Source organism: Trachypithecus francoisi, unplaced genomic scaffold, assembly GCF_009764315.1.
Source record: "Trachypithecus francoisi isolate TF-2019V2 unplaced genomic scaffold, Tfra_2.0 Lachesis_group14, whole genome shotgun sequence".
Lineage (NCBI taxonomy): Eukaryota > Metazoa > Chordata > Mammalia > Primates > Cercopithecidae > Trachypithecus > Trachypithecus francoisi.
The window spans coordinates 30,718,832-30,746,170 of record NW_022681459.1 but is presented as its reverse complement, the minus strand read 5'-3'; the positions used below and the strand labels follow the sequence as shown (position 1 = coordinate 30,746,170).

The window sequence follows — 27,339 nt, the reverse complement described above, 5'->3', positions numbered from 1 at the left end:
GGGAGCCAGGCAAAGCCAACAGTATCCTTACCAGCCCAGAGAAGCTGGGAGATGCCACCACAGCCTCACTTAGCCTCTCCTCTAACTGCTGTCAGGAAATGTGCGTTATGAAGCAGGGCCAACTGATGGAGATGAGATTAGATTCACACTAGACTAGAGACAGAATAACATAATTGGATGCAAATTGTGCAAGAGAGAAAATTGTAGGCTTGAGTAATCTAATCATTCCACCACCAGGTAGAATATCTAAGACATCCTAATTGAGCTACCCGGAAGCAGTGTTAATTCCCATTTTCTATCCCACAAAAGGCAGGGTCAGGACTCCAGCATTTGGAAGCTCAGAGCTCCACGAGCTCTCCACGGCACAACCACCCTTGGTTGGGTACCGTCCCTGACCATCGACTGAGCTCACACTCATTCCTTTCCAGGCTGTCTCTCCCTCCTCCCTCCTTCCCACATCTGAATGTCCTTGTGCCAGGCACCCTGCAGGTCTGCTTGCAGAGCGAGGCAGGCATGGCCCCTCTCCAAGAGGCTTACAGTGTCATAGGTGGCCAGGGATGGGCCGGGCCTTCCCTGCCCAGATCCTTCTCCCCACCTCCCTTAAGGGCAAGAAAAACTATAGAATTTTTCACAGATGGAAAAGACACACTTCCCAGGCTCCTCTGCAGCACATGTAGGGCACACTTCCCAGGCTCCTCTGCAGCACATGTAGGGCACACTTCCCAGGCTCCTCTGCAGCACATGTAGGGCACACTTCCCAGGCTCCTCTGCAGCACGTGTAGCCACACCAGGGGATGCTGACGCAGGGCCAGATCAAGGAGCTGTGCTGAGCCGTGGCAGGGACATTGGGATCTGGGGGCAGGGAGCGTCGTGGACAACGTGCAGGGCAGAGAGAGCTACGTGTGCTGCAGCTGCCTTTAGAGAAAGCTGACCACAGGGCTGACTGCGGGGATGGGGAGCAGGTGAGCCCCTGAGAGGCGGCTGGAAGGACAAGAGTGGGCTCAGCTCTGCTCTAGAGGCTGCTGCCCGGCCTGGGAGCAGTGGGAGGTGCCATTCAGACTGAGCAGAGCCGACTGGGCCACTGCTGGCCCCTCTTCCTTCCCCATTCTGCCCCATGGCTGCGCTCACCTTTGTGCTCCTTAAGAGTGAGAAAATCCCAGGACACAAATCCTAAGGGCTGCTGCATCATGCCTGCCTGGCCTCGTGTGTCTGGGTACGGCCCTGAGCCCAGAGATAAGGAAGAATTGCAGCCTGAATGAATGTACGACTGGCTAAATGTGGCCAGCCTCTGCGCCCACACTCCAGGGGCGCACATGTACTTGACGGGGTTTCTGGCATAGGCAGGATGACCTCTTTTGGGAGTACAGGGTGTGGTCTCAGTCAGGGGGCCCCCTCTGTGGTCCGACCACAGCCCGGGCCAGGGCGCTGCCGACGCAGCCTTGCCCAAGAGCATGTCGTGAGGTCTGGGTATGACAGAGTCAAGGCGGAGGGGGTCTGTCGAGAGGCCAAGATGCTGGTGAGGTCAGTGGCAGCCAGAGACGTAGACAGACAGAGCTCAGGGATGGTGGGGCCTGGCCCCCTCTCGGGATGGAGAGGCCACGGTCTCCATCAGAAACTAGGGTGCCAGCAGGGGAGGGAGCGCAGCCTGTGTTGTCTCCATATGGAAACACGAGGCAGGGCCCAAGGAAGCACATTTCAGGGCTACAAGTAGGAGACAGGGACGAAGGCAAAGGACTCGCGACTCCCACTCAGGGAAGGACCAGTGTATGTGTCCCGGCTCCAGGAAGGGTGGCACCGAGGCAGGGAAGGTCACAGGGGCAGAGCTCAGGGTGGCCTCACTCAGAAACTGGGGCACAGAGCGTGCATGGGGGCCCCATCCCCTCCACAGGGGAAAGTCAAGACTGGACCCTCAGTGGCCAGTCAGGCCGGCCTCAGGGTCGCTGTGCTGCTCCTGAGAGTAACAAGGGCGTGAAGAACTAGATGTCTGGACACGTGTGTGTGTGTGTGTGTGTGCCTGTGTCCACATAGTGTGTATTCGTGTGTGTACCTGTGCGTCCACGTGTGTGCATGTGCGCCCGCATGTGTGTCCGCGTGTGTGCGTGCATCTGCGTGTGCGTGTGTCTGTGTGTGTGCATCTGTGTGTGTGCCTGCATGTATGCATGTGTGTGCATGTGTGTGCCCGCAAGGCTCCCATGGCCAGACACAGGGCGGTGAGGAGGCCGCACACACAACTGCTCTCTGGGGACCGTGGGTGTGAACTCGCAGCCACTAGCTTAGCCCGTGGCCCCAGCCTTCTGCGTCACTTTCACACTGTTCAGAGAAAACCAACCAGGTGGTGTCTGTAAACAATCAGCACAGCCGGGCGGACGGGTCCTCCCAGTGAGCTCAGGGACTCGGCCCGGCTCCGAGGGAGGCCTACGACACTGGGTCCGTGGAAGCCAGTTCCAGCCAGGCCATTTATCAAGACCTGTGCAGTCTTGGGAATCCCATCCAACCCCCGAGAGCCTGTAAAATGGGGGCGTCATCCCGGTGTTGCTGGCTTGGCTGCTGACACCCGAACATGCCCTGGGCACCCCAGGCGTGAGCCTGCTTGCACCCCCAGGCCCTCCCCTTTCACAGAAACCTTTCCCGAGCCTGTTCAGTCCTCTCTTCCTTGTGGGGGTCCCAGGAGCTCAGGAAATTCACCACTTGCTGGATAAGGCATGATTTTCATGTTATTGAACCCAAAACATTCTTTTGTTTTGAGGCAGTCTGGGACTCAGAGCCCCAGGCTGCCTCTCCAGGTGCTCCCTGGCCTGCTCTCAGTGGCCACACTCCCCTACAAGGCCCTCACTTTGTTTTTTTTTTTTTTTTTTGAGACAGAGTCTTGCTCTGTTACCCAGGCTGGAGTACAGTGGCGCGATCTCAGCTCACTGCAACCTCTGCCTCCGGGGTTCAAGCAATTCTCCTGCCTCAGCATCCAGAGCAGCTAGGATTATAGGCATGCACCACTGTGCCCAGCTAAGTTTTGTTTTTTTAGTAGAGACAGGTTTTCACTATGTTGGCCAGGCTGGTTTTGAACTCCTGGTCTCACGTGATCCGCCCCTGTCGGCCTCCCAAAGTGCCGGGATTACAGGCGTGAGCCACCGCGCCCAGTCCTCGGACCCTCGCTCTGAAGCAGCTGTTGTCTTGGTTTACAGGGCGTCAGCTGCCTGGAGCAGCTCCACCGCGATCGGTCGACCTCGGGGTCACACGGCCTCGCAAGGCCATCTTCTTACGAGTACACCAGGCCCTGGATTTAGGGTCCTCACCTGGGGCAACTGCATTTTATGTAACTAATTACATCCATGAAGACCTCATTTCCAAACAAAGTCACATACTTTTTTTTTTTTTTTCAATTGAGATGGGGTCTCACTCTGTCACCCAGGCTGAAGTGCAGGGGTACAATCTTGGCTCACTGCAGCCTCTGACCCCCACCCCCACCCAGGCTCAAATGAACCTCCGACCTCAGCCTCCTGAGTAGCTAGAACTACAGGCACATGCCACGATGCCTGGCTACTTTTTTTTTTTTTGAAATGGAATTTTCGCTCTTGTTGCCCAGGTTGGAATACTATGGTGCGATCTCGGCTCACTGCAACCTCCGACTCACAGGTTCAAGTGATTCTCCTGCCTCAGCCTCCCTAGTAGCTGGGATTACAGGCATGTGCCACCACACCAGGCTAATTCTTTGTATTTTTAGTAGAGATAGGGTTTCTCCATGTTGGTCAGGCTGGTCTCGAACTCCCAATCTCAGATGATCCGCCTGCCTTGGCCTCCCAAAGTGCTGTGATTACAGGCGTGAGCCACCACGCCCAGCCTCATGCCTGGCTACTTTTTTGTATTTTCAGTGTAGACAGGGTTTCACCATGTTGCCCAGGCTGGTCTCGAACTCCTGAGCTCAAGCAATCCACCCATCTGGGCCTCCCAAAGTCCTGGGATTATAGGCATGAGCCACCTGTCCTAATAAAGTCACATTCTGAAGTGCAGGGTGGACATGAGTTTTTGCAGGACATCAATGAATTTGGGGGGACACCCGTTCAGGCCTAGGGTGGACGTTTTTGCAGGACATCATTGAACTTGGTGGGGGACACCCATCCAGGCTTAGTGTCCTCAACAGTGCAGCCTTTATAATCACAGCCTGAATTGTACACTTTGAATGGCTGAGTCATGTGGAATGAACTGTATCTCAATAAAGCTGTTACCAGTAAAAAACAGAAATAAGAGCCAAGTGTGGTGGTTCACGCCTATAATTTCAGCACTTTGTGAGGCTGAGGAGGATCATTGAGCCCAGGAGTTTGCGACCAGCCTGGGCAACATGGCAAGACCTCATCTCTACAAAAAAATTGTTTAATTAGCCGGACGTGGTGGTGCGCCTGTGGTCCCAGCTACTCGGGAGCTTGAGGTGGGAGGATTGCTTGAGGCCAACTGGTTGAACAGAGGTTGCTGTGAGCTGAGATCACACCACTGCACTCCAGCCTGGGCGACAGAGTGAGACCCTGTCTAAAAAAAAAAAAAAAATAGAAGTAAGGAAAGATAAGTCTGTCTCCCCTCCCCTCTCCGGGCTCTCTGGCAGGGGCATGGACTTGGTGGGAGCTGGCATGGATGGGGGCATGAGCAGGGCAGTGTGCAGGGGTCCAGGCTGGCCTCGTGGAGGTGAAGGCTCTTTCAGGGACAGCCTGAGTCCGCACCTTGTGGGGGTATCTCCTCAATGCAGTCATTTAGGCAGAATTCCAGCTGGGGTGAGGGGAACTGTAATACCAGAGGCCTCCAGAAAGTGCAGCCTACCTGATGCTGGCCAGGCCCGGCCTCATCCCCACAAGTGTCTTGGAAAGGTCCTACCAGGGTGGAGGACAGGGGAGGCAGCAAACCCTGAAGGTGAGTCCATCCCAGCGAGTGTGTGACAGGTGTTTAGTGGCACCAAAGGAGGACCCCGAGCCCCAGGGAGGTATCAACAGTCACGCTCTGCCAGTGGTGTCCCGAGAAGCCCCACGAGCCTAACTGCCCATTGGGTCCCTTCTCTCACTTCCCGGCTTCCCTCCCTCTGTCATCCTCACCCCTACGCCACTGGAGCACAGCCCCTTTCCCCTTTCCCAGAAACCCAGATTTGAAGCCCTAAGCCAGCGTGGCCTCCAGGGCAGGTCCTGGACTTGGGGCTGGCCTTTCCCACGCACTGAGGAAAGAAGCCCCAGCTGGAGTCCTCACAGTGGCTGAGGCTTCAGGGCCAAGCATGTTTCCTGCTGGATATTTGGCTCAGACCCTTGGAGCGGGAGGTGACTGAACCAGCAGGTGCCCCACCCCTGGACACGCTCCAGCTTGGAGGCTAACCTGCCGTGTTGGCATCTGATGAACCCCAGTTCCAGGAAGGCCTCTAAGATTTTCAGCTCATCCATTGTTCCTTGTGTAAGAGCAGGTACTTACCCTAAATCCTGCCCTTAGAGCAAATGACTGGGATGCTTATCTGCTTCAATTGTCCAGCACATCCCTGCTGAACCACACAGGCCACTCCCCTATGGTACATAAGCCCTGGGCTTGGGGGTGACGGGTGGGCCCCAGACACAGACATGGCTTCTGTTCCTAAGTCCCTATTAAATGTTTCTTTTTGAGAAACCGTCTTTCTGAGAAACTGGATTGGGCAGCTGCTGCTGCTTTTTTTTTTTTTTTTTTTTTTTTGACATGGAGACTTTGCTCTGTCTCCCAGACTGGAGTGCAGTGGTGTGATCTCGGCTCACTGCAACCTCCGCCTCCTGGCCTCAAGTGATTCTCCTGCCTCAGCCTCCCGAACAGCTGGGATTACAAGCGCCCACCACCACGCCCAGCTAATTTTTGTATTTTTAGTAGAGATGGGTTTTCACCATGTTGGCCAGGCTGGTCTTGAACTCTTGACCTCATGATCCGCCTGCCTCAGCCTCCCAAAGTGCTGGGATTATAGGGGTGAGCCACCACGCCCGGCCAAGGGCAGCTTTCTTTGGCCTCTCTACCTCCTTGGACTTCGGGATAGGTCTGCATAGGCATCGCCCACTGCAGAACACACTCCATTCTAGACGTGGTGGGCTGAATCATGGCCCTCAAAGAGGTCCACATTTTTATCCTCAGACACTGTGAATTTGTGACCTTACCTGGCAAAAGGTACTTAAAGGTGGGATTACATTAAGGATCTTGAAATGAGGGATGACCATGAATTATCCAGGTGGGTCCAACATCACACAGGGTCCTTCTAAGAGAAAGGGAGGAGGTCAGAGTAAGGGAAAGGTGGAAAGATGTGGCACTACTGGCTTTGTTGATGGAAGGGGCCGTGAGCAAGGGGATGCAGGCGCCCTCCAGACACTAGAAAAGGCAGGAAAAGGATTCAGCCCTCCAAGCCTCCAGGAGGAACCAGCCCTGCTGACTGTTTTTAGATTCTTCTGGCCTCTGCAACTGTAAGAGAACAAATGTGTTCCTTTAAGCCATTCAGCTTGTGGAAATTTGTCACAGTAGCCTTAGGACACTTTCATGCCAAGCAGGATTAGGCCTGTAGGCCCAGAGTAGCCATCACAGGGGACGGGAGCAGTGCAGGCAGCAGTGTGCCAGACAAGGAGCAAATCCCGTAAACGAGGCAGCAGACACCCTGCCACGGCCGCCCCGTGCCCTCCCCTGCATGCTCTGTGGTCTGGGGTCTGTGGCTCCTGGTGTCCTCCACAGGGAGGGGCGTCCAGAGTGGAGCCTTGTGGGGAGGGGCTGGTTCTGCAGCCCCCGGTTCTGCCTTCTCCTTGTTCTTGGGACACAGCAACCAGCCTGGCATTGCTGGAGATAGTCTGTGGGTTTATTGCATAGGCGCACATGAGTCAGGGGAACACGAGATCGGCCAAGCCAGAGGCACTGCAATGTCACCACCCAGGTGTGAAGGAGCCAGGTGGAACCCAGAAGGAGCAGACGCCCTTGGCCAACACCCGGAGCTGGGCCTCAGAATCGCGCAGGGAGGGCAGGGAAGGGAGTCCTGGCCTCCTATCCCCGAGGGCTCTGCCCTGGGAAGTCCTGCAGGAAGTCCACGCCGGGACACCCAGGCCAGCCCGCCAGGCAGAGAACAGAGCACAGGACGAGACGGGGCCTGGGCCCGGCAGGCAGGGGCAAGGCGTGCTCTTTCCTCCAATGGGGAGGTTTTTAGGGAGTCAGCTGCCACCATTTCCAACAGCAACCCCTAGCGTGGCTGGCGGGGTACAGGGTGTTCAGCCAGTCACAGGTAGGGAGCTCCTGGGATGGGGGGGAACCATCACACCTCAACAGGACCAGCGCGAAACAGACACAGGCTACACAGTGCTGTGGGAACCAAGGCTCACAAATATCCGCAGGGCCGGCCACTCCGGCAAACAAAGTCACCCCGAACTTCGCGGGGGCCGCACTCCCTCGGCAGGGGGACCACGGAGGTGACAGGTGCTGACACCTCCGAAGAGCTGAGCTCCATTCCAGGGAGGGGCCGGGCCACGCCGCAGTCCTCCCGTTGGTCCATTCAAGGGAGGGACCGGGCCACGCCGCAGTCCTCCTGTTGGTCCAGTTCTGCAATCACTAGATGAAGCTCTGGCTAAAGTTCTGAATCGGGAATGGCGCAGCCATGAAGTTAAAGGCATCCAGAAGGTCACCACACACCTCACCCCCTTCAGGGGCCTGCGCGGAGCCAGCCGAGGACTCAGGTCCATTCCCCAGAACGTCAGCGCCTCCGCCTTCCGTCACCAAGAACGGGCTTCAGATACCTCATGGGGACCTACGATGGCTTGAGCTTGACACAGGTCCTCCTAGCTGCTTGACATGCTTTGGGACGCACTGGAAGGGTCTGCCAGGCCTGCTGAGGCCTCTTTTTGTCCCACCAGCCCTGCACCCACCCTCCTCCTGCTAGGGGCTGGGTCTTGGGTTAGACAGTCACTTGAGGGAAGCCGGGCGTGGTGGCTCACACCTATAATCCCAGCACTTTGGGAAGCCAAGATGGGCGGATCACGAGGTCAGGAGATCGAGACCATCCTGGCTAACATGGAGAAACCCCACCTCTATTAAAAATACAAAAAATTAGCCAGGTGTGGTGACGGGCACCTAGAGTCCCAGCTACTCGGGAGGCTGACGCAGGAGAATGGTGTGAACCTGGGAGGCGGAGCTTGCAGTGAGCTGAGATTGTGCCACTGCACTCCAGCCTGGGCGACAGAGCGAGACTCCGTCTCAAAAAAGAAAAAAAAAAGAAAGTCACTTGAGGGCTTCAGAAGCTGCTGACCCAGCTTGCAGCTCAAAATGAGGACAAAGGTGCTTCCATCCACCTTCACAGAGACGCTGGCTTCGCAGGCCGGTGGGCGAGGCGAGGCCCATGGTTTTACGTAGGACAGGTTTCCCAGGCAGTACCCAGGCCGTGGGGGGGGGTCCCCAAACACAGGCTTAGGATGGCATTCTCCCCTCTCCGTTCCCACCCACCTATCTGCCAGACACTGGGCTCGCCCTTGCTGTCCATCCCAGCACTGACGGGCAGGGCAGAGATGCGTGGGGTCAGTGGCCCTATGGCACTGGAAGGTATATCCCACCAGAAATGGGCTTCCTGTTGCATAAAGACCAGAAATGGCCTCGCAGTGAACTGGTGGATGGGAAGAAAGGAGAGGCTGGCATTTGTGGGTGCTGTTCCCACCACAGCCCTGAAGCTGGGGCCCCCCCAACAAGGCTTGTCCCAGGCAGGGGGTCAGGGATGGAAGGTGACATCTCTCGCTCTGGGACAGGGTCCTGCTTGGATCAGACAATGGGAAAACTTAAAAATGCCTGTTTATTCTGCCAGAATTGAAAGAAAAATTCCAGGAAGAACTTTTTATTAATATAAAGTTTTAAGATAGTGACCAGTCAGATCTAAATTACTCATTAAACTCTGTTTTAAACAAATGAATACACTGTGTTACAATGAAAGGCAGGAAAGTGGTTTTAGACGCAGATTGAAAACCAGTGTCTTCACGCACTGAGAACAGGAAACATTCCGCTCTGAGAACGAAGTGCAGAGTTGACAGGAGACACACATGCGACAGAAGCCCCCAGCGGGAGTGACCGTGCACCCTGGCGGGTCATGGGATGCCCAGGCAGTGGCTTGGACACAGCTGCCACGCTACGATGCCTGCTGGGCCCTGCAGGGACAGGGGACACACAGAGCCCAGCCACGCACTGCTGAGCATGGCACAGGCCACACACACCGGCTCCTCTCACCTAACAGAGAGGAGTTGCACACTGAAAAAAGTCCCCTAGAAGGATGGCTCGTGTCCATCCTACCGGGAGGATGGACGCAGAGACCTGGCCCTGGCTCTGGCCTGGTGGCAACCCCTGCTGGCAGAGGCAGGAGGTATGCAGCTGGAGTCAGAAAATGAGGTGCTGTCTATAAAAATTCCAAGATTCTGCCGGGCACAGTGTCTCACGCCTGTAATCCCAGCACTTTGGGAGGCCGAGTTGGGTGGACCACCTGAGGTCAGCAGGTCGAGACCAGCTTGGCCAACATGGTGAAACCCCGTCTCTACTAAAAATACAAAAATCGGCTGGGCACGGTGGCTCAAGCCTGTAATCCCAGCACTTTGGGAGGCCGAGACGGGTGGATCACGAGGAGATCGAGACCATCCTGGCTAACACAGTGAAACCCCGTCTCTACTAAAAAATACAAAAAACTAGCCAGGCAACATGGCGGGTGCCTGTAGTCCCAGCTACTCGGGAGGCTGAGGCAGGAGAATGGCGTAAACCCGGGAGGCGGAGCTTGCAGTGAGCTGAGATCCGGCCACTGCACTCCAGCCTGGGCGACAGAGCGAAACTCCGTCTCAAAAAAAAAAAAAAAAAAAAAAAACAAAAAAACAAAAATCAGTTAAGCGTGGTGGCGCCCGCCTGTAATCCCAGCTACTCGCGAAGCTGGGGCAGGAGAATCACTTGAACCTGGGAAGCGGAGGTTGCAGTGAGCCAAGATCGCACCATTGTACTCCAGCCTGGGTGTCAGAGCAAGACTCCATCTCAAAAAAAAAAAAAATCCAAGATTCCCACCTCCTTCAGCCTGAGATGGCCAGCACCTGCACCTGCCAGGCAGGAACACATGACAGGCTCAGCTCTGCCCACAGCTACAGGGCCACAGAGGCTCAGGCCTCCTCCCCTGTGCAGGGAGTCCGGAGGGGGAGCGGCATCCATCCAGACCCACCAGGCCAAGCTCGTCTTCCCTGGCTTAGGGCTGACAGACTTCCGGGCAGTGGACCTGGCCTCCCAGAGCCACCCTACCCATGGCCTGTGGTCCTTCTGGGCTCCCCCTCGGCCCTGGTGATCAGCATCCATCTGAGAGCTCGGTGGATGGACACGGGAGCCAGCTCTCCAGGGAGTCTCAGTGGAAGCCGCTGGCCTGGCAGCCAGAGGCGGTGTGGAAGGAAAAGGCTCAGGAGGCACATCCCTCTGGCGGGCAGAGTGGTATCGGGGGCCATACAGCTCTCCCCTGGACTCAGAAAGCTAGGTTCAAAGTTCTCGTTTCCCTGTCTGCACATAACATGCTCTGCTCACTCACAAACTCCAGTTCCCCTGCTCTGGCCCCAGGCAGGCAATCCACAGGGAGCGGTGTGTGAAGGAGGCCCATGAGACCAGGTGGGCGGCAGGGGAGAGAGGGGGAGATTCCTGGCTACCTGGGCAGCACAGTACAGTGCGGCCACACGGTAGGGGCACCTCTGATCTGCATAAACATGGACCCTGTTGCCCCGACACAAGTGGCCCCATCAGAAGGCAGGAAAGACAAGGAGAAGAGCTCCAGTCACGAGAACACTCTCAACCTCCTCTTTTCGCACAGTTAAACTAAAGAGAGAACGAGGCTAGAGCCAGGGCAGGTGGATGGGCAGGGCCGGGAGCTGCTTGGGGCCCAGCAATCTGAGGGCCACCTATACCACCTTCCCTGGCCGGCGCCCTCCCAGGGCCTTGCACCCTGCACCCTACTGCGGGCTCTGCCTTCTCTGACACCAGGCATGACAGAGGCCTGAGCGCAACCACATAGTTTTTCTTTTCTTACCTCGGGTGGCGGTGGGGACTGTGACCCCAGGGGCTTGGCCTCCCACCTGGTACAGGCAACTCTCTTCCCTGGTGATCTCAAGATGGAGACGTCCCTCACCTACTCATCAGCCCATCCCTCACCTACTCATCAGCACGGCTAAGCCAAGCCGGCCTCCGTCCACGTAAGACCAAACGTTTCAAAACTGGCTCTAACGAGCTTAAGAACAGGACATTAAACGAAGCATCACGCTGTACCTGTTTACATGTATTGAAAAAATAGCAGATGCACATAATAACCTCGGCAAGACCAGACAACAATTTAAAATAGATTTTAAAAAGGATCCTGTCGTGGAATTCATACTTATGGTCTACAAGGAGAAGTTTGAAAAACTGGATTAAGCAAGTATTAAAATTCTGTACCCTGACAATAAGCAGGCAATGTTGGACCAATACAGCTCTCACCTTAGAGTAAATTCTTCTCATTATTTTGCATGTTATTAACTATGGAAAGTGAAAACAAAGATCAATTCTAATTTGAATCCAAGCCATATGGAAACCCACTGCCAATGCCCATGGTTACCTTCCTGGATGGGAAACTGAAACGCAGGACCACTGGGGGCCTCTGCCCAAGTCATGAGACACGAACATGCCCGGGTGGAAATGGGCCGTGGACAAGGCAGGCTCCAGCAGCTCTGTGGTGACCGCAGGCAGTCTGGGGAGGGGATGCCGGACACTTCCCATAGAGGCTGACAGTTTCCACAAAAGCCCTGCACCCACAAAGCCACCGTCTGCTCTCAGAAACCCCTGATTTCCTTCTTCTTAGTCATAGCCCAGGCCTCTCCTGGCTCGGCCGATACAGCCAAAGAAAACAGAGAAGTTTCAGATTGCGCCAGAGAGATCAGGATTTGCAGGAGGCGCCTGCGGGCACAGCCATTCTCCTAATTCTTGCTTAATATAGGGAAGTCCAAGAACTAAAGCTGATGTGGGGACTCAGCCTCTGAAACGAGCCTCAAAGAATCGAGAATCAAAGCTCGCTCGCCAGGGCACACCACCCGTAACACCCACTGCACGGGCAGAAGGAGCCTGACACTGCGTTCTCATGCTGGGTTTTCACCAGCTCACAGAACAGGCATTCAGGTTCTCTCCCCCGTGCTATATGTGCTCTTGATGTTTAAAAAAAAAAGAAAAGAAAAAGAAAAGCTTTCCTGGTGGCTGGCAATGTGGCACACGCCGCAGTCTCCACTTGGCAGTGAGGGTATTTCCAGTTGAAGGCCCTACGGAGGCCCAGGTGGCTCTGGCGGACCCCTGCACTCACACACTGGGGAGGCCGCCTCCCCACCAGGCTCCGGCCACAGCCTTCCTCCTTCCTGCTGGTGAGGCAGCGCCCTGCAGGGACCAGTGGCCCTGGGCTGCAAGGGGCCTGCCACCCGTGTCCTCGAAGCCAGGAAACACGGCTGGGGAACCTGTGTCTGACTCACTGGTTGAGGTGAGGGAGCCGGGCGCCCTGCTGGGCGCCCTGACGCACACTCATGAAGACATTCAGAACGAAGAGAGTGGGGAAGAGTGGGACGGGGGTGGGGGGTTCCATATAAACCTGCATCTTTTCGCCTTAGGGCATTTTTCAACAAAGAATGCACTCCTGGCAAGCGAGTCTTTCTAGAAGACACTGGAATGGTCTCACAGGAGGGTGTGGGCTTTGGGAGGGGCCCATCTGTGGGGAAGGCAGTGGGGTGGGGGTATCCCTTGGAGAGTCTGCTTCCTAGGGGCCCCATGGGCCCCCATTTCCTGCATCTCCCAATTTCTCTCCAGCTGTGGGTTCCTTGGAGACACAAACCTCTGCATGCCCAGAGGTGGGGTGCAGGGCTACAGGGGTGTGGTTGAAATCAAGGCAGGCCAGAGATAGGTACTGCTGCCTATAGCTGTACCTGGAGGGACCCCAAACTCTGGGCAAAGTGGGGCCAGGGAGGTCACTGCTGAGCAGAGGATGACGGGACTTGTCAGAGCTGTTGCTGTGGCCTCTGCCGCCACCCCAGCCTGCCCAAGGGCCTGGGAACTGCCGTGCCAGCAGGGGCAGGGGGTGGGCACCCCTCTGTCCTGTCTACAAACGCTGTGGCTTGATGTGCTGTCACGGGCAGCACGTGGCAAACGTGCAATGCTCAGCCTGCTGCAGCATGGATGCGGGGGCTTCCACAGGGAACCTGACGGGGTGGCTCTCTGGAGCTTCAAAGCTGCTCTCGGCCCAGCACGGACCTTACTGCATTAGCATCTTCCTCATGTCGTGCAGCAGATTCCTGGAAGACGGCCATGGGTTACAGGAGGCCCTGCGGATACCTGAGAGATCTGCGGACCGACTTGAATTTGCTGGGGCCTGGGAAAGTCCCCGTCGCTGCACCTGTGTGCGTTCGAGCACGCTCACATCAACCCTTCCATACGGTGAAACAACAGCCTAAGATGTGAACTCCTCAGGGACTACATGAGCAGCAAAGTAAGAAACAAAAGTTCAAGTGCAGGAACAAAGAGGCTATGATCAGAATGACAGATCTCTGGCAGAATTCTTTCTGACCCCAACCGTTACCACCCAGCTCCTTCTCAGAGATGCAAAGACAGAGGCCATCCAGGCCCAGTCCACGCGCAACATGGCCCTGTGTGGTAGCAGCAGCCAGGGCCCACTCGAGGCTCCAGGCGCAGCAGGCTCGGCCTCACCCACTCACCCTCCCACATGGAATGCCTCTGAGTTGGCAAACAGGGGCCTGTCTTCCCAGAGGCCCAGGAGCCTTGTGAGGAAGAGAGCTGGGTTTTCAGATCACAAACTTCTGTGACCGCTTTGTTATTTTCACAAAGCACGACTGGCACATTTCACAATTAAGACCAGCAGATGCCGGACACTCATGAAAGAAAAAAATATCAAGTTTCGGTCATGGCTCTAAGGCAGACGTTACATGTTTTCACAGGGACAAACATGGAGACACCAACGCGCTGTGCATCACGGGTGAGCGGCGCGGCCCTCACAGCACCGTGGCCTGGACGACGATCTCCGGGTCCTCGATTTCCCTTTTGCTCTGCACCATCCGCAGCTCCAGCTGCATGGGGCTGGGCTTCACTCCTTCCCCGGCCTGGGCTGCGGGGCAGGCAGAGTTCCCATCTCAGAGGGGCTCCCACTGCTGCCTGCTGCCCCCACTCTCAAAGGCGACACCAGCAGGAGACACTGGTCACACCTTCGAAACCAGCACATGCCGGCTCTTCTCTCCCACCCACTTCAGGACCCAGGAGCCCACGCAGCCCACGCAGCCCGGCCGCCATACCTTTTGCACACTGGATGGTCCTCTGCAGAACGTGGTGCAAGGCAGACACGGTCTTCTCACAGGCCACCTGCAGGGAGGAGAGACTTGCTGTGCCCCTGGCCCACTCACGACACCCGATGTGCCCATTGCTGCTGGGAGGGGATTTCCAGTGAACACAAAGGCCGTCCCGCTCTCCGAGCCACCGGGGAGCCAGCTCTGCCAGCACACGTGCTGAGCCCTGGAGGACAGGCCACGGACTGTCCACCACGGAGAGCCTGGAGGGCTGAGCGGATGCCTGGTCCTAGCCACCAGCTCTGGACAAGAGATGGCTCACAGAAGGGACAGCCTCGTGACCTGCATAGAACCTGGCAGGCAGCAGGAGCTTGGTAAGAGTGCCCAGAATTAACTCCTTATAACGAGTCTACAGGGGGAAGCGCTCCTGCCGAAAGCCCGGCCGATCATCACTCGGTGATGCCTCAGAGTCCAAGGTGCTGGGGAAGCACAGCGAACTTGCTTCCGACTCCACAAGCCTGGGCTGGCCAAACCCAGAATGTGACCTTGGGTGGCCCGGCAGCGAGGCCTCCTCGGGGCACCAGCTGGCACGTTTCTGCTGCTCTGCACCACCAATTAAACATGGCAGGCCTACTTAATGGCCCTGTTTAATTGCCCTTGAGGGGCCAGAAGGGACGGAATAAGGGGGCTGTGCATTCCAGCTCGGGGTGTGCAGAGGGCTAGTCCCATGGGAGGCAAAGGGCCTCAGTCCACCTCTTCCATTTTACACACCAGGACTCTCGGCTGAAACTGACTTGTTGGGGAGGAGGTGTACCCTGGGGGACACATGGCCCCTTGAGGGGCCCGGCAAAGACAGGACAGGGAGAGCCACCTGCAGGTCCTGACCTCTAACTCTTCCTTCCCCGGCGCACCCAACAGTGACAGAGGCATCCTGTCTTCCTCCTGCCACTTCCATGGCATCCCCGCCCTGCCCCACATTCCAAAGGGATGGCAGGCCCCTCCCTCCTACCTAAACCCACTGCAGACGCAGCAGGGAGCACCCAGGGGAGTTTAGGGGGCTGAGCCCAGGGGCTGGGGACCACCTCAGAGCACAGCAGGGGTCTGGACAGTGTTGTAGGAAGACACACTCCAAGGGTATGAGGACTTGGCTGACAAAACCACCTGCCAGGGCCACAATGCAACTGTGCTGCACGCAGCACAGGAGGTCACGAATCTGAGCGCCACAGTTGCAGCGAAACTCCTCTGTCCCCACTGAGCTGTGTGCTTAACCACGGGACACACAAGAAAGGCTTACAAGACCTCACATCCCAACCTGCCATGCCAGTCGACCAGCAGACCCACTCCGCCCAGTGTCTAAGCAAAGCCACCCGATCTCTACAAACCTGTAAAGCAGGCAGACACCCCGACAATGCTGGGAAAGAGCTCTCCACACCTGCCTGGACCCTGTCCTCAGCGTTCCGCCTACTGTCCCGATGGGTGGCTCTGGCCTTTCAGTCCCTCAGGTCACTGCCATGGTCACACTGGGAAGTGCTGTGGGTGCCACTTCTCCGCAGCAGCCCCCAGGTCACCAGGACACAACAGATCCATGCACCCCACAGCCCTGCGTCAACGCCAGACGGACGGCTTCTGAATTCGGGTGGGACCCCCGTGGGTCTGACACATCTCCCACCTGAGCCCCCACAGACTCTGATCATCCCTAGGTCCCAAATAAGGGGAGATGGGAGGCGATCTGAGGGTGACAGGTGCAACTCCAGAGCCCACGGCCCAGCTACTGCCCTGCCCCGCAACTGGGGCCGGCACTCAGGGCCAGGCCCTGTCAGCTCAGCAGGGACCCCCCTAGCAGGACTCTCATACTCTGCTCCCCACGAGGTGCCGTGGGAGTGGGCGAGGAGGGGAGCGGTGGTGTGGCTGACCTTGAGGTTATTGGGGTGCTTGTGTGTCCACGCCAGGAGCATGGCAGCAAACAGGTCCCCAGTGCCCACAAAGACGGCGTCCACCTTGCGAATGTCCATCCGGATGCGTTCCATCACCACGGAGCCAGCGGGGTTCCCTAGGGGGAGAACATGGGCAAGGTCACTGAGATCTGCCGCTCCTCTGCCAGGGCCAGCCTCCCCGTCCCTGGTCCTCCCGGGCACAGTGGCAGGGAGGGTCACGGGGCAAAGCACAGGGTGGCCTCACTCAGGTTGCAGGGGCTCTGGGCCTGCATGGGGGCCCCACCACCGCCGCAAGGGAAGGACGGCAGCCTCAGAGAGCCATAGCCAGGCCGGCCTCGGGGGTCGCTGTGCAACTCCCGAGAGTAACAACAGCGTGAAGAACTAGGAGACGTCTGCACGCATCCAAGTGTGTGTGTGTCCACATGTGTGTGTGCATGTGTGTGCGTGTGCCTGCGGGTATGTGTGTGCCTGCGTGTACGTGTGTGCCTGCGTGTACGTGTGTGCCTGCATGTATGCACGTGTCCGTGTATATGTGTGCGTGTCCATGTGCATGTATGTGTGCCCACGTGTATGTGCTCGTGTGCATGTATGCCTGTATATGCCCGTGTCCACATGTATGTGTGTATCCATGTCCACATGTGTGCCTGCGTGTATGTGCATTTGTGCCTATGTGTGTGCCCACAAGGCTCCCACGTCCAAACAGAGAGAGAGCGGCGAGGAGGCCACAACTGTTCTCTCGGGGCCACGGGTGTGAACTCGCGGCCACTAGCTTAGGGCATGGCCCCAGCCTTCTGTGTCATTTTCACACTGTTCAGAGAATATCAACCCAGTGGTATCTGTGTAAACAATCAGCACAGCCGGGTGGACGGGTCCTCCCAGTGAACTCAGGGACCCAGTCCGGCTCCAAGGGAGGCCTATGACGCTGGGTCCGTGGAAGCGGGTTCCAGCCAGGCCATTCATCAAGACCTGTGCGGTCTTGGGAATCCCATCCGACCCCCAAGAGCCTGTAAAATGGGGGTGTCATTCCGGTGCTGGATAAGGCATAATTTTCATGCTACTGAACCCAAAACATTCTTACGGCCCCAAAGGACGCCTTCCACTGGGAAGAGCAGAAGAGGCCACGGTGCATGAAGAGGGCACTTACTCCTCCTCTGGCTCCCCAGGACAATCAGGTAGTCGCTGCCCTGCGGCGAGGGCAGGTTGGAGCTGGTGATGACCACGGTGTCAGGGCCCATAGAGTGCAGCATGTCCATCACCTGGCAGCGGCATGGGGAGCGTCAGCCACGGCGGGTCACACCCCACTCCCCCAGAGCCCGTCACACGCCACCCCCAGAGCCCGTCACACCCCACTCCCCCAGGGCCCGTCACATGCCACTGCCCCGGGGCCCGTCACAGCCCACTCCCCCAGGGCCCGTCACACCCCACTCCCCTGGAGCCCGTTCTCAATGGTGGCACTCCCAGAGGGGAGACAGCCACCTGGTCAGCCACCATCCTCCCCAAACTGTCAGCCCAAACTGTGTGGGTCCACGCAGGTGACTGGTGAGGTCCTCCCCATTGGGGGCTGGGCAGGTAAGTGGACAGACGCGTGCCTGTCCTGCAGTGGGGAGGAGCTGGCCCTTCTGTACTTTGGTTTTTCTGTAACTCTCGTGGAAACTGTCTCCATTGCACGGCTGCCTCAGAGCAGGCAGCACGCGTGCACACACACATGTGCTTCAAACACACATGCGCGGGCCGGGCGCGGTGGCTCAAGCCTGTAATCACAGCACTTTGGGAGGCCGAGACGGGTGGATCACGAGGTCAGGAGATAGAGACCATCCTGGCTAACATGGTGAAACCCCGTCTCTACTAAAAAATACAAAAAACTAGCCAGGCAACATGGCGGGCGCCTGTAGTCCCAGCTGCTTGGGAGGCTGAGGCAGGAGAATGGCGTAAACCCAGGAGGCGGAGCTTGCAGTGAGCTGAGACCCGCCACTGCACTCCAGCCTGGGCGACAGAGCGAGACTCCGTCTCAAAAAAAAAAAAAAAAAAAAAACACACACACATGCACATGCACACACACACGTGCTGTACACACACACGTCCATGCACACACACACACACATGTGCTGCATCGCCACCCAGCACATGTCCATAGCAGAATCTGGACCCTGCCCCAGGGCCAGCTGACTCTGCAGCCCCAGGGCCCAGTACCAGGTCAGCAAAAGGCCCCTGAGTGGGAGGAGTGGCGGCTGCAGTGGCCCATTCCCAGGACCAGGCTCCTGGGCTGTGAAGACAAAACTCAGGGTAGGCTCAGGCTGCTCGGGAACACAGCCCAAAGCACGTGGACTCCTGCTGCAGTCTGAGAGTGTCCGCTCTAAAATGCATGTTGAAACATCGCACCCATGTGGCAGTATTCAGAGGGGGTCCTCTGGGGCGTGATTAAGTCATGAGGGCTCCCCTTTATCTGTGCCTGATGAGAGGGCTGGGGGGAGCAGCATGGGCCCCTCAAGCCCCCCGCCGTCCACAGGTGAGGATGCAGCAACAAGGCGCAGTCTGGGCAGCAAAGCAGCTCCCGCCAGACCCTGAGCCTGCCGGCGCCTTGGCCTTAGACTTCCCAGCCTCCAGAACTGTGGGGAACAAAGTTCTGGGTTTTTGTTTGTTTGTTTGTTTGTTTGTTTTTTGAGAAGGAGTCTCACTCACTCTGTCGCCCAGGCTGGAGTGCGGTGGTGCAATCTCCAATCTCAACTCACTGCAACCTCCGCCTCCTGGCTTCCAGTGATTCTCCGGCCTCAGCCTCCCCAGTAGCCGGGATTATAGGTGTGCACCACCACACCCGGCTAATTTTTGTATTTTTAGTAGAGGTGGGGTTTTACCATTTTGGCCAGGCTGGTCTCAAACTCCTGACCTCAGGTGATTTGCCCGCCTCAGTCTCCCAAAGTGCTGGGATTACAGGTGCTGAGCCACTGCATCCGGCCTAATGTTCCGTTTTTCATAAATCATCCAGTCTCAGGCATTTTGTCACGGCAGCCCCAACAGACTAAGATGACTCAACCAAGGCTCAATGCTAGCGTGACACCCACCGTCCCCAAGTCCCAGAGAAAAAGGACTTTGAAGAAACTGCACCTTGGGCGGCTGCATCTGTTCCTGTGTCGAGCCTCCAGCCTGCCTTTCCCAACAGCCTGCCCTTCCCAACAGCCTGCCCTTCCCAACAGCCTGCCCTTCCCAACAGCCTGCCCTGCAAATTCCAAACATGCCCAGGAGCCCCTAAACAGCTCAAGCCACCGCCTTGCAATATCTCTTTACACACAGGCGTACATATACGACACACACACATGCACACACGCACACGGACACGGATACACACACATGCGCACACGCACGCACGCAAGCACACACGCACGCACACACACGCACACGCGCACACATGCACACACACATGCACACACACACACATGCGCGCACACACACACACATGCACACACACACGCACACGCGCACACATCCTGCTGGTCTCTGGAGGCTCCTGACTGGTACAGACGGTTCAGTTACTGCTGGGGACAAATGACGCAATGGTGCCACTCAGGCAGCCCGTCTCCCGTTCCCACCGTGAGTGGCACATCTGCCCCACACAGGCCCCAGAGGGCCTCCTTACCGCCAAGGCTTCCTCCTGGCTGTGGATCTTCCGGCCACTCAGTAACCTGGAAGACAGGCGGGGCAGGCAGGTGGGGACAGGTGAGCCTCTCTTCTCCAGGTTGTGTGCTGACATTCCCCAAACTACAGCGGCTCTGGAAAGCCTCATCCCCACAGGCAGCTACTGTTCGTCCACTGGCCACCACGGGCCAGGGCCTTTGCAACATGTGGGGTTTGCTTCTAAAGGGGACCCTTGTATGACAGGAGTCAGGCAAGGCCCAATCATGGCTGCTGTTTATACGTAACCAAGGTGATGGACAGCAGCCACGGCCCCCACTTAAGGCCATGCCATAGCGCAGGGTCTCAGCATGGGTGACTGACGTCCATACAAAGTCAAAGAGCCACTAACGATTAATGCACGCAGGGGCTGCCCATGGCTCAGGGGTCTCGAGTGAGATGACACCGCCGAGTTTGGACAGGCCCAGGTCAGGGATCCCAGGTCTCCAAGAGTCCAGGCGCCCCCCACCCCTGCGTGAATGGAGGACTCGGGACCTGGCTCAGGGCCGGGTAGAGCTAAGCTATGACAGGCACCAGCCTCCTCAACAGGCAGCTTCACTCTTAATGGCACTGGGGCGCTGGTGGCTTCCCCTTGGTGTCTGATTCTTCAGCTGGGGGGCCATGCACCCAGAGAAAGACCTTTTCAAACTCGATATCAGACACACAGGCCCAACACACTCCTCTTCCCCTCACAGGCTAGCAGGTGACCTGGCCGCCTGTGCTGCCCCCACCCTCCCTCCGCTGTGGTGGCCCAGGCAAGCCCACAGCTCCCCAAGTCGCCCCTCCCCTTCCTCTCCCAGGGGCCCTGCTCCTCAGGAAGGCACAGGGGCAACAGAACTTTCCCCATCGCCCACGGCTGCCGCCACCAAAGGGAAGGCGTAAGCCTGGGACCCGGCTGGGCAGGGACTTCTCCAACCCAGGCGCCCCCACCACATCCTGCTCTAGTATCAAGGGGTACTCGCCCCGCGGCAGGACCTTCCTGAGGACCCCTTCGTAAGCGGAACAGGCAGCACGAGGGCAGAATGGAGACCCTTCTGGCACGTTCTCTGCAGCTCTCCCTGGGGAAAGACTGCTAGCGTTTGCATTTAAAATTACTTACTCTGCTGGGCACCCTGATTCACGCCTGCAATCTCAGCACTTTGGAAGGCTGAGGTGGATCACCTGAAGTTAGGAGTTCAAGACCAGCCTGGCCAACATGGTGAAACCCCATCTCTACTAAAAATACAAAAATTAGCCGGGCATGGTGGCTCACGCCTGTATCCAGCTACTTGGGAGGCTGAGGCAGGAGAATCGCTTTAACCCTGGAGACAGAGGTTGCAGTGAGCTGAGATTGTGCCACTGTACTCCTGCCTGGGCAACAAGAGCAAGATCCGTCTTGAAAAATAAATAAAGTAAAATAAAATAAAATAAAATGACTTACTCGGCCTCAAACTCGTTGGGCGTGATAATGTCTGCAACCGGCACCACTTTTTCTTTGTAGACGGGAAGGAGGTCCTCCGGGACATACTGGCGAACAAAGGAGACAGGAGGAGAGGCCGAGTCACTGGGAGGGAAGCATGCCAGGGGGCGCGGAGGGAAGCCCACCACAGAGTACTCCCCAAAAAGCCCCCTGAAGTCCAGGATCAGGGGCCAGGCCGCCCGATTGTAGAGACAAGCTGTTCCCACCACAGGGGCAGCGTGTGGCCGAGGCACACTAGTGCGGGGAACCCTAAGTGCTCCAAGGGGCCGAGGGAGGACGCAGGCCGCACAGTGGGTACCCGCAGAGGGTCTGGGAGGAGAAGGAGGTAAAGGAGAGAGGGAGGGAGGGAGGAGGGAGATGAGAAAAGGGAAACCTGACGGGTGGATGGAGCGGCCCTGGTCACCTGGGGAGGGCTGAGGGGCGCTGGCCATGCCCATCTGCGACTGAGAGCCCAACCCGCCAGCTCTTCCTGGCTGAGTCAACGTACCCTTCATCTACTTGTTTTTGTCTAAGTCGTCGGACAAACAACTCAACACGATTTTTTGTTTTGTTTTTTAAGACAGAGTTTCGCTCTTGTTGCCCAGGCTGGAGTGCAATGGCGTGGTCTTGGCTCACGGCAACCTCCACCTCCTGGGTTCAAGTGATCCTCCTGCCTCAGCCTCCCGAGTAGCTAAGATTATAGGCGCCCACCACCACGTCTGGCTAACTTTTTTGTATTTTTTTAGTAGAGATGAGGTTTCACCATGTTGGCCAGGCTGGTCGCGAACTTCTGATCTCAGGTGATCCACCCACCTCAGCCTCCCAAAGTGCTGGGACTACAGGCCTGAGCCACTGTGCCAGGCAACACAGAGTTTTCTTTAGTGATCAAATTTAAGCTGGAGCCAGTGCGAAGCTCTGGAAGAATTTTACAGGCTTTATGGAACACTTCATCCGTCCCTGCTGGCTGAGTGGCCTGAGTTTCCAATCCCTTCACTTCACTTTGCTCCCGGAAACCGCCCTTGGAGATCAGAGGCCCCGCAGGAGGCACCTCTGCACCGGGTGCTCAGAGCACGCAAGGTGGTCACGCACCGGCCGCTGCTTCAGACATGGCTTAGGAGGCACTAAGGATGGGTGGGTGGCACCTGGATGTCCCAGATCCGTGGGCCAGGAAATGGAAGGAAAGCTCTTTAGAGCCCCATTTTGGGTAGGGAGGCCCAAGCACACCCCGTTAACCTCACGGAAACGGGAGAGACGGGGTGACCGCCCATCTGAGATAGGAGCTCGTATTCAGGCCACTCTCGTTCAGGAAAACGAATGTGATCAAAATCAAGGGGCCAGATCCTGTCACTGCACTGAACCGGACAGTGGCCCCAACTCTTTGTGATCCAAACACGAGTATCTGCCGAGGGTCGGCAGAGCCCACGCCAGGGAGCACCATGAAGGGAAGGCAGAGAGCTGCAAGCTGGGGTCCTGCAGGACAGGTGCAGGGCAGGGAACCTTCCAGAGAACAAGCATAGGAGAAAGTGGACAGACAGACGCTGAGCAGACCAGCCCGCCCCACCCGGTTAGAGGCCCAACAACAGATATCCTGACTTCAATCACTGACCCAGCGGGGCAGGCAGGGCACAGGCCCAGGCGTGCCCTGTGCCAGTGAAGAAGCCCGCTGTGCTCAGTGAAGGTATAGCAAGCAAACAGACGCACTAGACACTACTACAAAGAAGGCGGATACTGAAACCGCCTGGGCGCTGAACGGCTGAATTAAAAACCCATAGGCGGCCGGGCGCGGTGGCTCAAGCCTGTAATCCCAGCACTTTGGGAGGCCGAGACGGGCGGCTCACGAGGTCAGGAGATCGAGACCATCCTGGCTAACACGGTGAAACCCCGTCTCTACTAAAAATACAAAAACTAGCCGGGCGAGGTGGCAGGCGCCTGTAGTCCCAGCTACTCGGGAGGCTGAGGCAGGAGAATGGCGTAAACCCGGGAGGCGGAGCTTGCAGTGAGCTGAGATCTGGCCACTGCACTCCAGTCCGGGCGACAGAGCGAGACTCCGCCTCAAAAAAAAAAAAAACCCACAGGCAGCATCACCTTTGGGTTCCTTCCGCCTCTAAATTCTAGGCTTCTGGACTGGTCACAGTGGATCTGTTCTCCATCCACTTGATCCGATGTCCAGGTCTGTGGGCTGCAGCTGCTGCTGTTACTATACAGCTCACGGGCTCAGTGGTTTCTACATTTCCTTTGTTTTTTGAGATGGGGTCTTGGTCTGTGGAGTGAGTGTAGTGGTGCGATCTCGGCTCACTGCAGCCTCCACTTCCTGGGCTCGAGTGATCCTCCCACCTCAGCCTCCCAAGTAGCTGGGACTATAGGTGGGTATCCCCACACTCAGCTCATTGTTTTGTATTTTGATTACAGATGCTGGGGTTTCCCCATGTTGCCCAGGCTGGTTTGAACTCCTGGGCTCAAGTCAGCCACCCACCCTGGCCTCCCAAAGTGCTGGGATTACAGGCGTGAGCCACTGCACCCAGCCTGGTTTCTACATTTTTAAATGGTTGGGGGAAAAAGTCAAAAAAAAAAAAAAAACGACATTTTGTGACACATGAAAATTATAGAAAATTCAAATTTCAGTGTCCACAAATGAAATTTTATTAGAAAATAGTCATACATGGCTGGGCATGGTGGCTCATGCCTGTAATCCTAGCACTTTGGGAGGCCAAGGCAGGTGGATCACTTGAGGCTAGGAGTTCGAGACCAGCCTGGACAATATGGTGAAATCACATCTAGTAAAAATACACAAATTAACTGGGTGTGGTGCTGCACACCTGTAATTCCAGCTACTTGGGAGACTGAGGCATGAGAATTGCCTGAGCCCAGGAGGCAGAGGTTGCAGTGAGCTGAGATCGTGGCACTGCACTCCAGCCTGGGTGACTGAGTGAGACTCCGTCTCAATAAGAAAAGAAAGAGAAGAAAAGAAAAAGAAAAAGAAAAAGAAAGGAGAGAAAAGGAGGGAAGAGGTCATCTTGTTCGTACACCTTTTACCTGTGGCTGCTTCTGTGCTCTAATGCAAACAGCTGTGGCAGGGCTGTGTGGCTGGCAAAGGCGTAAATATTTATCTACTATCGGGCACTTTATAGAAAATATGTGGGTCCCCCTTTTCCTTCCTAACAAGGTTTGTCTTTTTACCCCTGGACAGAGAAGTCCCACCAAGTTAGACACTTAAGAGACGTGGGTCTGTCTTCTGGCTGGACACGAATAGCTCCACTCACACTTTTAAATCACACACATGAGATTACTCACCATCGAGCCTTCGCCATCCCTCTTGTCACCCAAGACTGGATCACACACTGCAGAGATACAAGGACATCTTATCAGCAAAGGCTACAGCTGACGAGTAAGAAACCCTCAACATTTCTTTCTTCTTTTATTTTATTTTATTTTATTTTTTTTGAGACGGAGTCAGGCTCTGTCGCCCAGGCTGGAGTGCAGTGGCGCGATCTCGGCTCACTGCAAGCTCCGCCTCCCGGGTTTACGCCATTCTCTTGCCTCAGCCTCCCGAGTAGCTGGGACTACAGGCGCCCGCCACCTCGCCCGGCTAGTTTTTTGTATTTTTTAGTAGAGACGGGGTTTCACCATGTTAGCCAGGATGGTCTCGATCTCCTGACCTCGTGATCCACCCGTCTCGGCCTCCCAAAGTGCTGGGATTACAGGCTTGAGCCACCGCGCCCGGCCCTTTCTTCTTTTATTTTTTAGACAGGGTCTTGCTCTGTTGTCCAGGCTGGAGTGCAGTGGTACACTCATGGCTCACTGCAGTCTCGATCTTCTAGGCTCAGGTGATCCTCCTGCCTCACCCTCCCAAGTGGCTGAGACCACAGGCATGCACCAGCACACCCAGCCAACTTTTAAATGATGTGTACAGATGGGTTCTCACCATGTTGCCGAGGCTGGTTTTGAATTCCTAGGCTTAAGCGATCCTCCCACCTTGGCCTCCCAAAGTGCTTGGAACACAGGCGTAAGCAACCACATTTGGCTTTTTTCTTTTGAGACGGAGTCTTGCTCTGTCGCCCAGGCTGGAGTGCAGTGGCCGGATCTCAGCTCACTGCAAGCTCCACCTCCCAGGTTCACGCCATTCTCCCGCCTCAGCCTCCCGAGTAGCTGGGACTACAGGCGCCCGCCACTGCGCCCGGCTAGTTTTTTGTATTTTTTAGTAGAGACGGGGTTTCACCGTGTTAGCCAGGATGGTCTCGATCTCCTGACCTCGTGATCCGCCCGTCTCGGCCTCCCAAAGTGCTGGATTACAGGCTTGAGCCACCGCGCCCGGCCCTTTCTTCTTTTATTTTTTAGACAGGGTCTTGCTCTGTTGTCCAGGCTGGAGTGCAGTGGTACACTCATGGCTCACTGCAGTCTCGATCTTCTAGGCTCAGGTGATCCTCCTGCCTCACCCTCCCAAGTGGCTGAGACCACAGGCATGCACCAGCACACCCAGCCAACTTTTAAATGATGTGTACAGATGGGTTCTCACCATGTTGCCGAGGCTGGTTTTGAATTCCTAGGCTTAAGCGATCCTCCCACCTTGGCCTCCCAAAGTGCTTGGAACACAGGCGTAAGCAACCACATTTGGCTTTTTTCTTTTGAGACGGAGTCTTGCTCTGTCGCCCAGGCTGGAGTGCAGTGGCCGGATCTCAGCTCACTGCAAGCTCCACCTCCCAGGTTCACGCCATTCTCCCGCCTCAGCCTCCCGAGTAGCTGGGACTACAGGCGCCCGCCACTGCGCCCGGCTAGTTTTTTGTATTTTTTAGTAGAGACGGGGTTTCACCGTGTTAGCCAGGATGGTCTCGATCTCCTGACCTCGTGATCCGCCCGTCTCGGCCTCCCAAAGTGCTGGGATTACAGGCTTGAGCCACCGCGCCCGGCCATTCTTTTTTTTTTTTTTAAGCTGCCAAGTTGAAGTAGATATCTTCTCTTTTTTAATTTAACTTTTTAATGTGGTAAAAAATATATACCATAATCTTTGCCAGTTTAAGCATATTTAGGTGTACAATTCAAGGGCATTAAGCGCATTCCTGCTGTTGTATAACTACAACCACTCTCCACCTCCAAAACGTTTCACCTTCTCAAACCGAAACTCTGTCCTTATTAAACACTCACTCCCCATTCCCCCAGCCCTAGGCCCTGGTAATGTCTAGTCTGCTTTGTTTTTTGAGACACAGTCTCGTTCTATCACCAAACTGGAGTGCAGTGGCGTGATCTCGGCTCACTGCAACCTCTGCCTCCCGGGTTCAAGCAATTCTCCTGCCTCAGCCTCCAAAGTAGCTGAGATTACAGGTGCACACCACCAGACCTGGCTAATTTTTGTATTTTTAGTAAAGATGCGGTTTCACCATGTTGGCCAGGCTGGTCTTGAACTCCTGACCTCAGGTGATCCACCTGCCTCGGCCTCCCAAAGTGCTGGGATTACAGGCGTGAGCCACCACGCCAGGCCTTAGTCTGCTTTCTACCTCAATGAATTGGCCTATCATGGATATTTCAGATAATAGAATCATGTAACAGTTATCCTCGGGTGTCTGGCTACTTTCACTGAGCATCATGTTCTCAAGTGTCATCCACACTGCAGAGTGTGTCAGAATTTCCTTCCTTTTCCAGACTAATACTCCATTGTATGCACGGACATTTTCTTTGTCAGCCATCAATGGACACAGCCTGAATCCACCTTTGGTCACTGGGAATACGCACATCCGTCTGAGGCTATCTCGGATCTATGCACAGGGTGGAATTGCTGGTCATGTGGTGTCCGTGTTCCGCTTGTTGGGGAACTGCCAACGTGTTTTCCACTGGGGCCACACCCTTTGATACTCCCAGCAGCTGTGCATGAGGGTTTCTGCATCCTTGTCCACACTTGCTATTTTCCATGTGTTTGATGACAGTCATCCTAATTGCTGTGAGGTGCCATTCATCACTGTTTGTCACCCAAGCAGGTGCAGCGGCTCCCTTCCTCTTCCTGGCCTCGAGCACA

General features: G+C 56.2%; 1 protein-coding gene and 1 pseudogene across 3 annotated transcripts in view; both read right to left on the bottom strand.

Moving 5' to 3' along the window:
- Positions 1-5,883: 5,883 nt before the first annotated feature.
- On the bottom strand, positions 5,884-9,563 carry LOC117095861 (annotated as a pseudogene). The gene is made up of 2 exons (XR_004442213.1): positions 8,252-9,563; positions 5,884-7,935 (listed from the first exon to the last, which is right to left on the bottom strand). The product of XR_004442213.1 is annotated as an uncharacterized LOC117095861 (transcript).
- Positions 9,564-11,248: 1,685 nt separating this feature from the next.
- The window catches only part of PDXK (pyridoxal kinase), a 44,855-nt gene continuing 28,764 nt past the window's right edge, over positions 11,249-27,339 (bottom strand). For both annotated transcript variants that reach the window (XM_033232619.1, XM_033232620.1), the window contains exons 5-11: positions 24,627-24,673; positions 21,318-21,403; positions 19,863-19,908; positions 17,376-17,487; positions 16,211-16,347; positions 14,307-14,373; positions 11,249-14,122 (exon numbers count right to left, since the gene is read on the bottom strand). In XM_033232619.1, the coding sequence (XP_033088510.1) occupies positions 14,010-14,122; positions 14,307-14,373; positions 16,211-16,347; positions 17,376-17,487; positions 19,863-19,908; positions 21,318-21,403; positions 24,627-24,673 (608 nt within the window). In that variant the 3' untranslated portion in view covers positions 11,249-14,009. The remainder of the gene's footprint in view (positions 14,123-14,306; positions 14,374-16,210; positions 16,348-17,375; positions 17,488-19,862; positions 19,909-21,317; positions 21,404-24,626; positions 24,674-27,339) is intronic.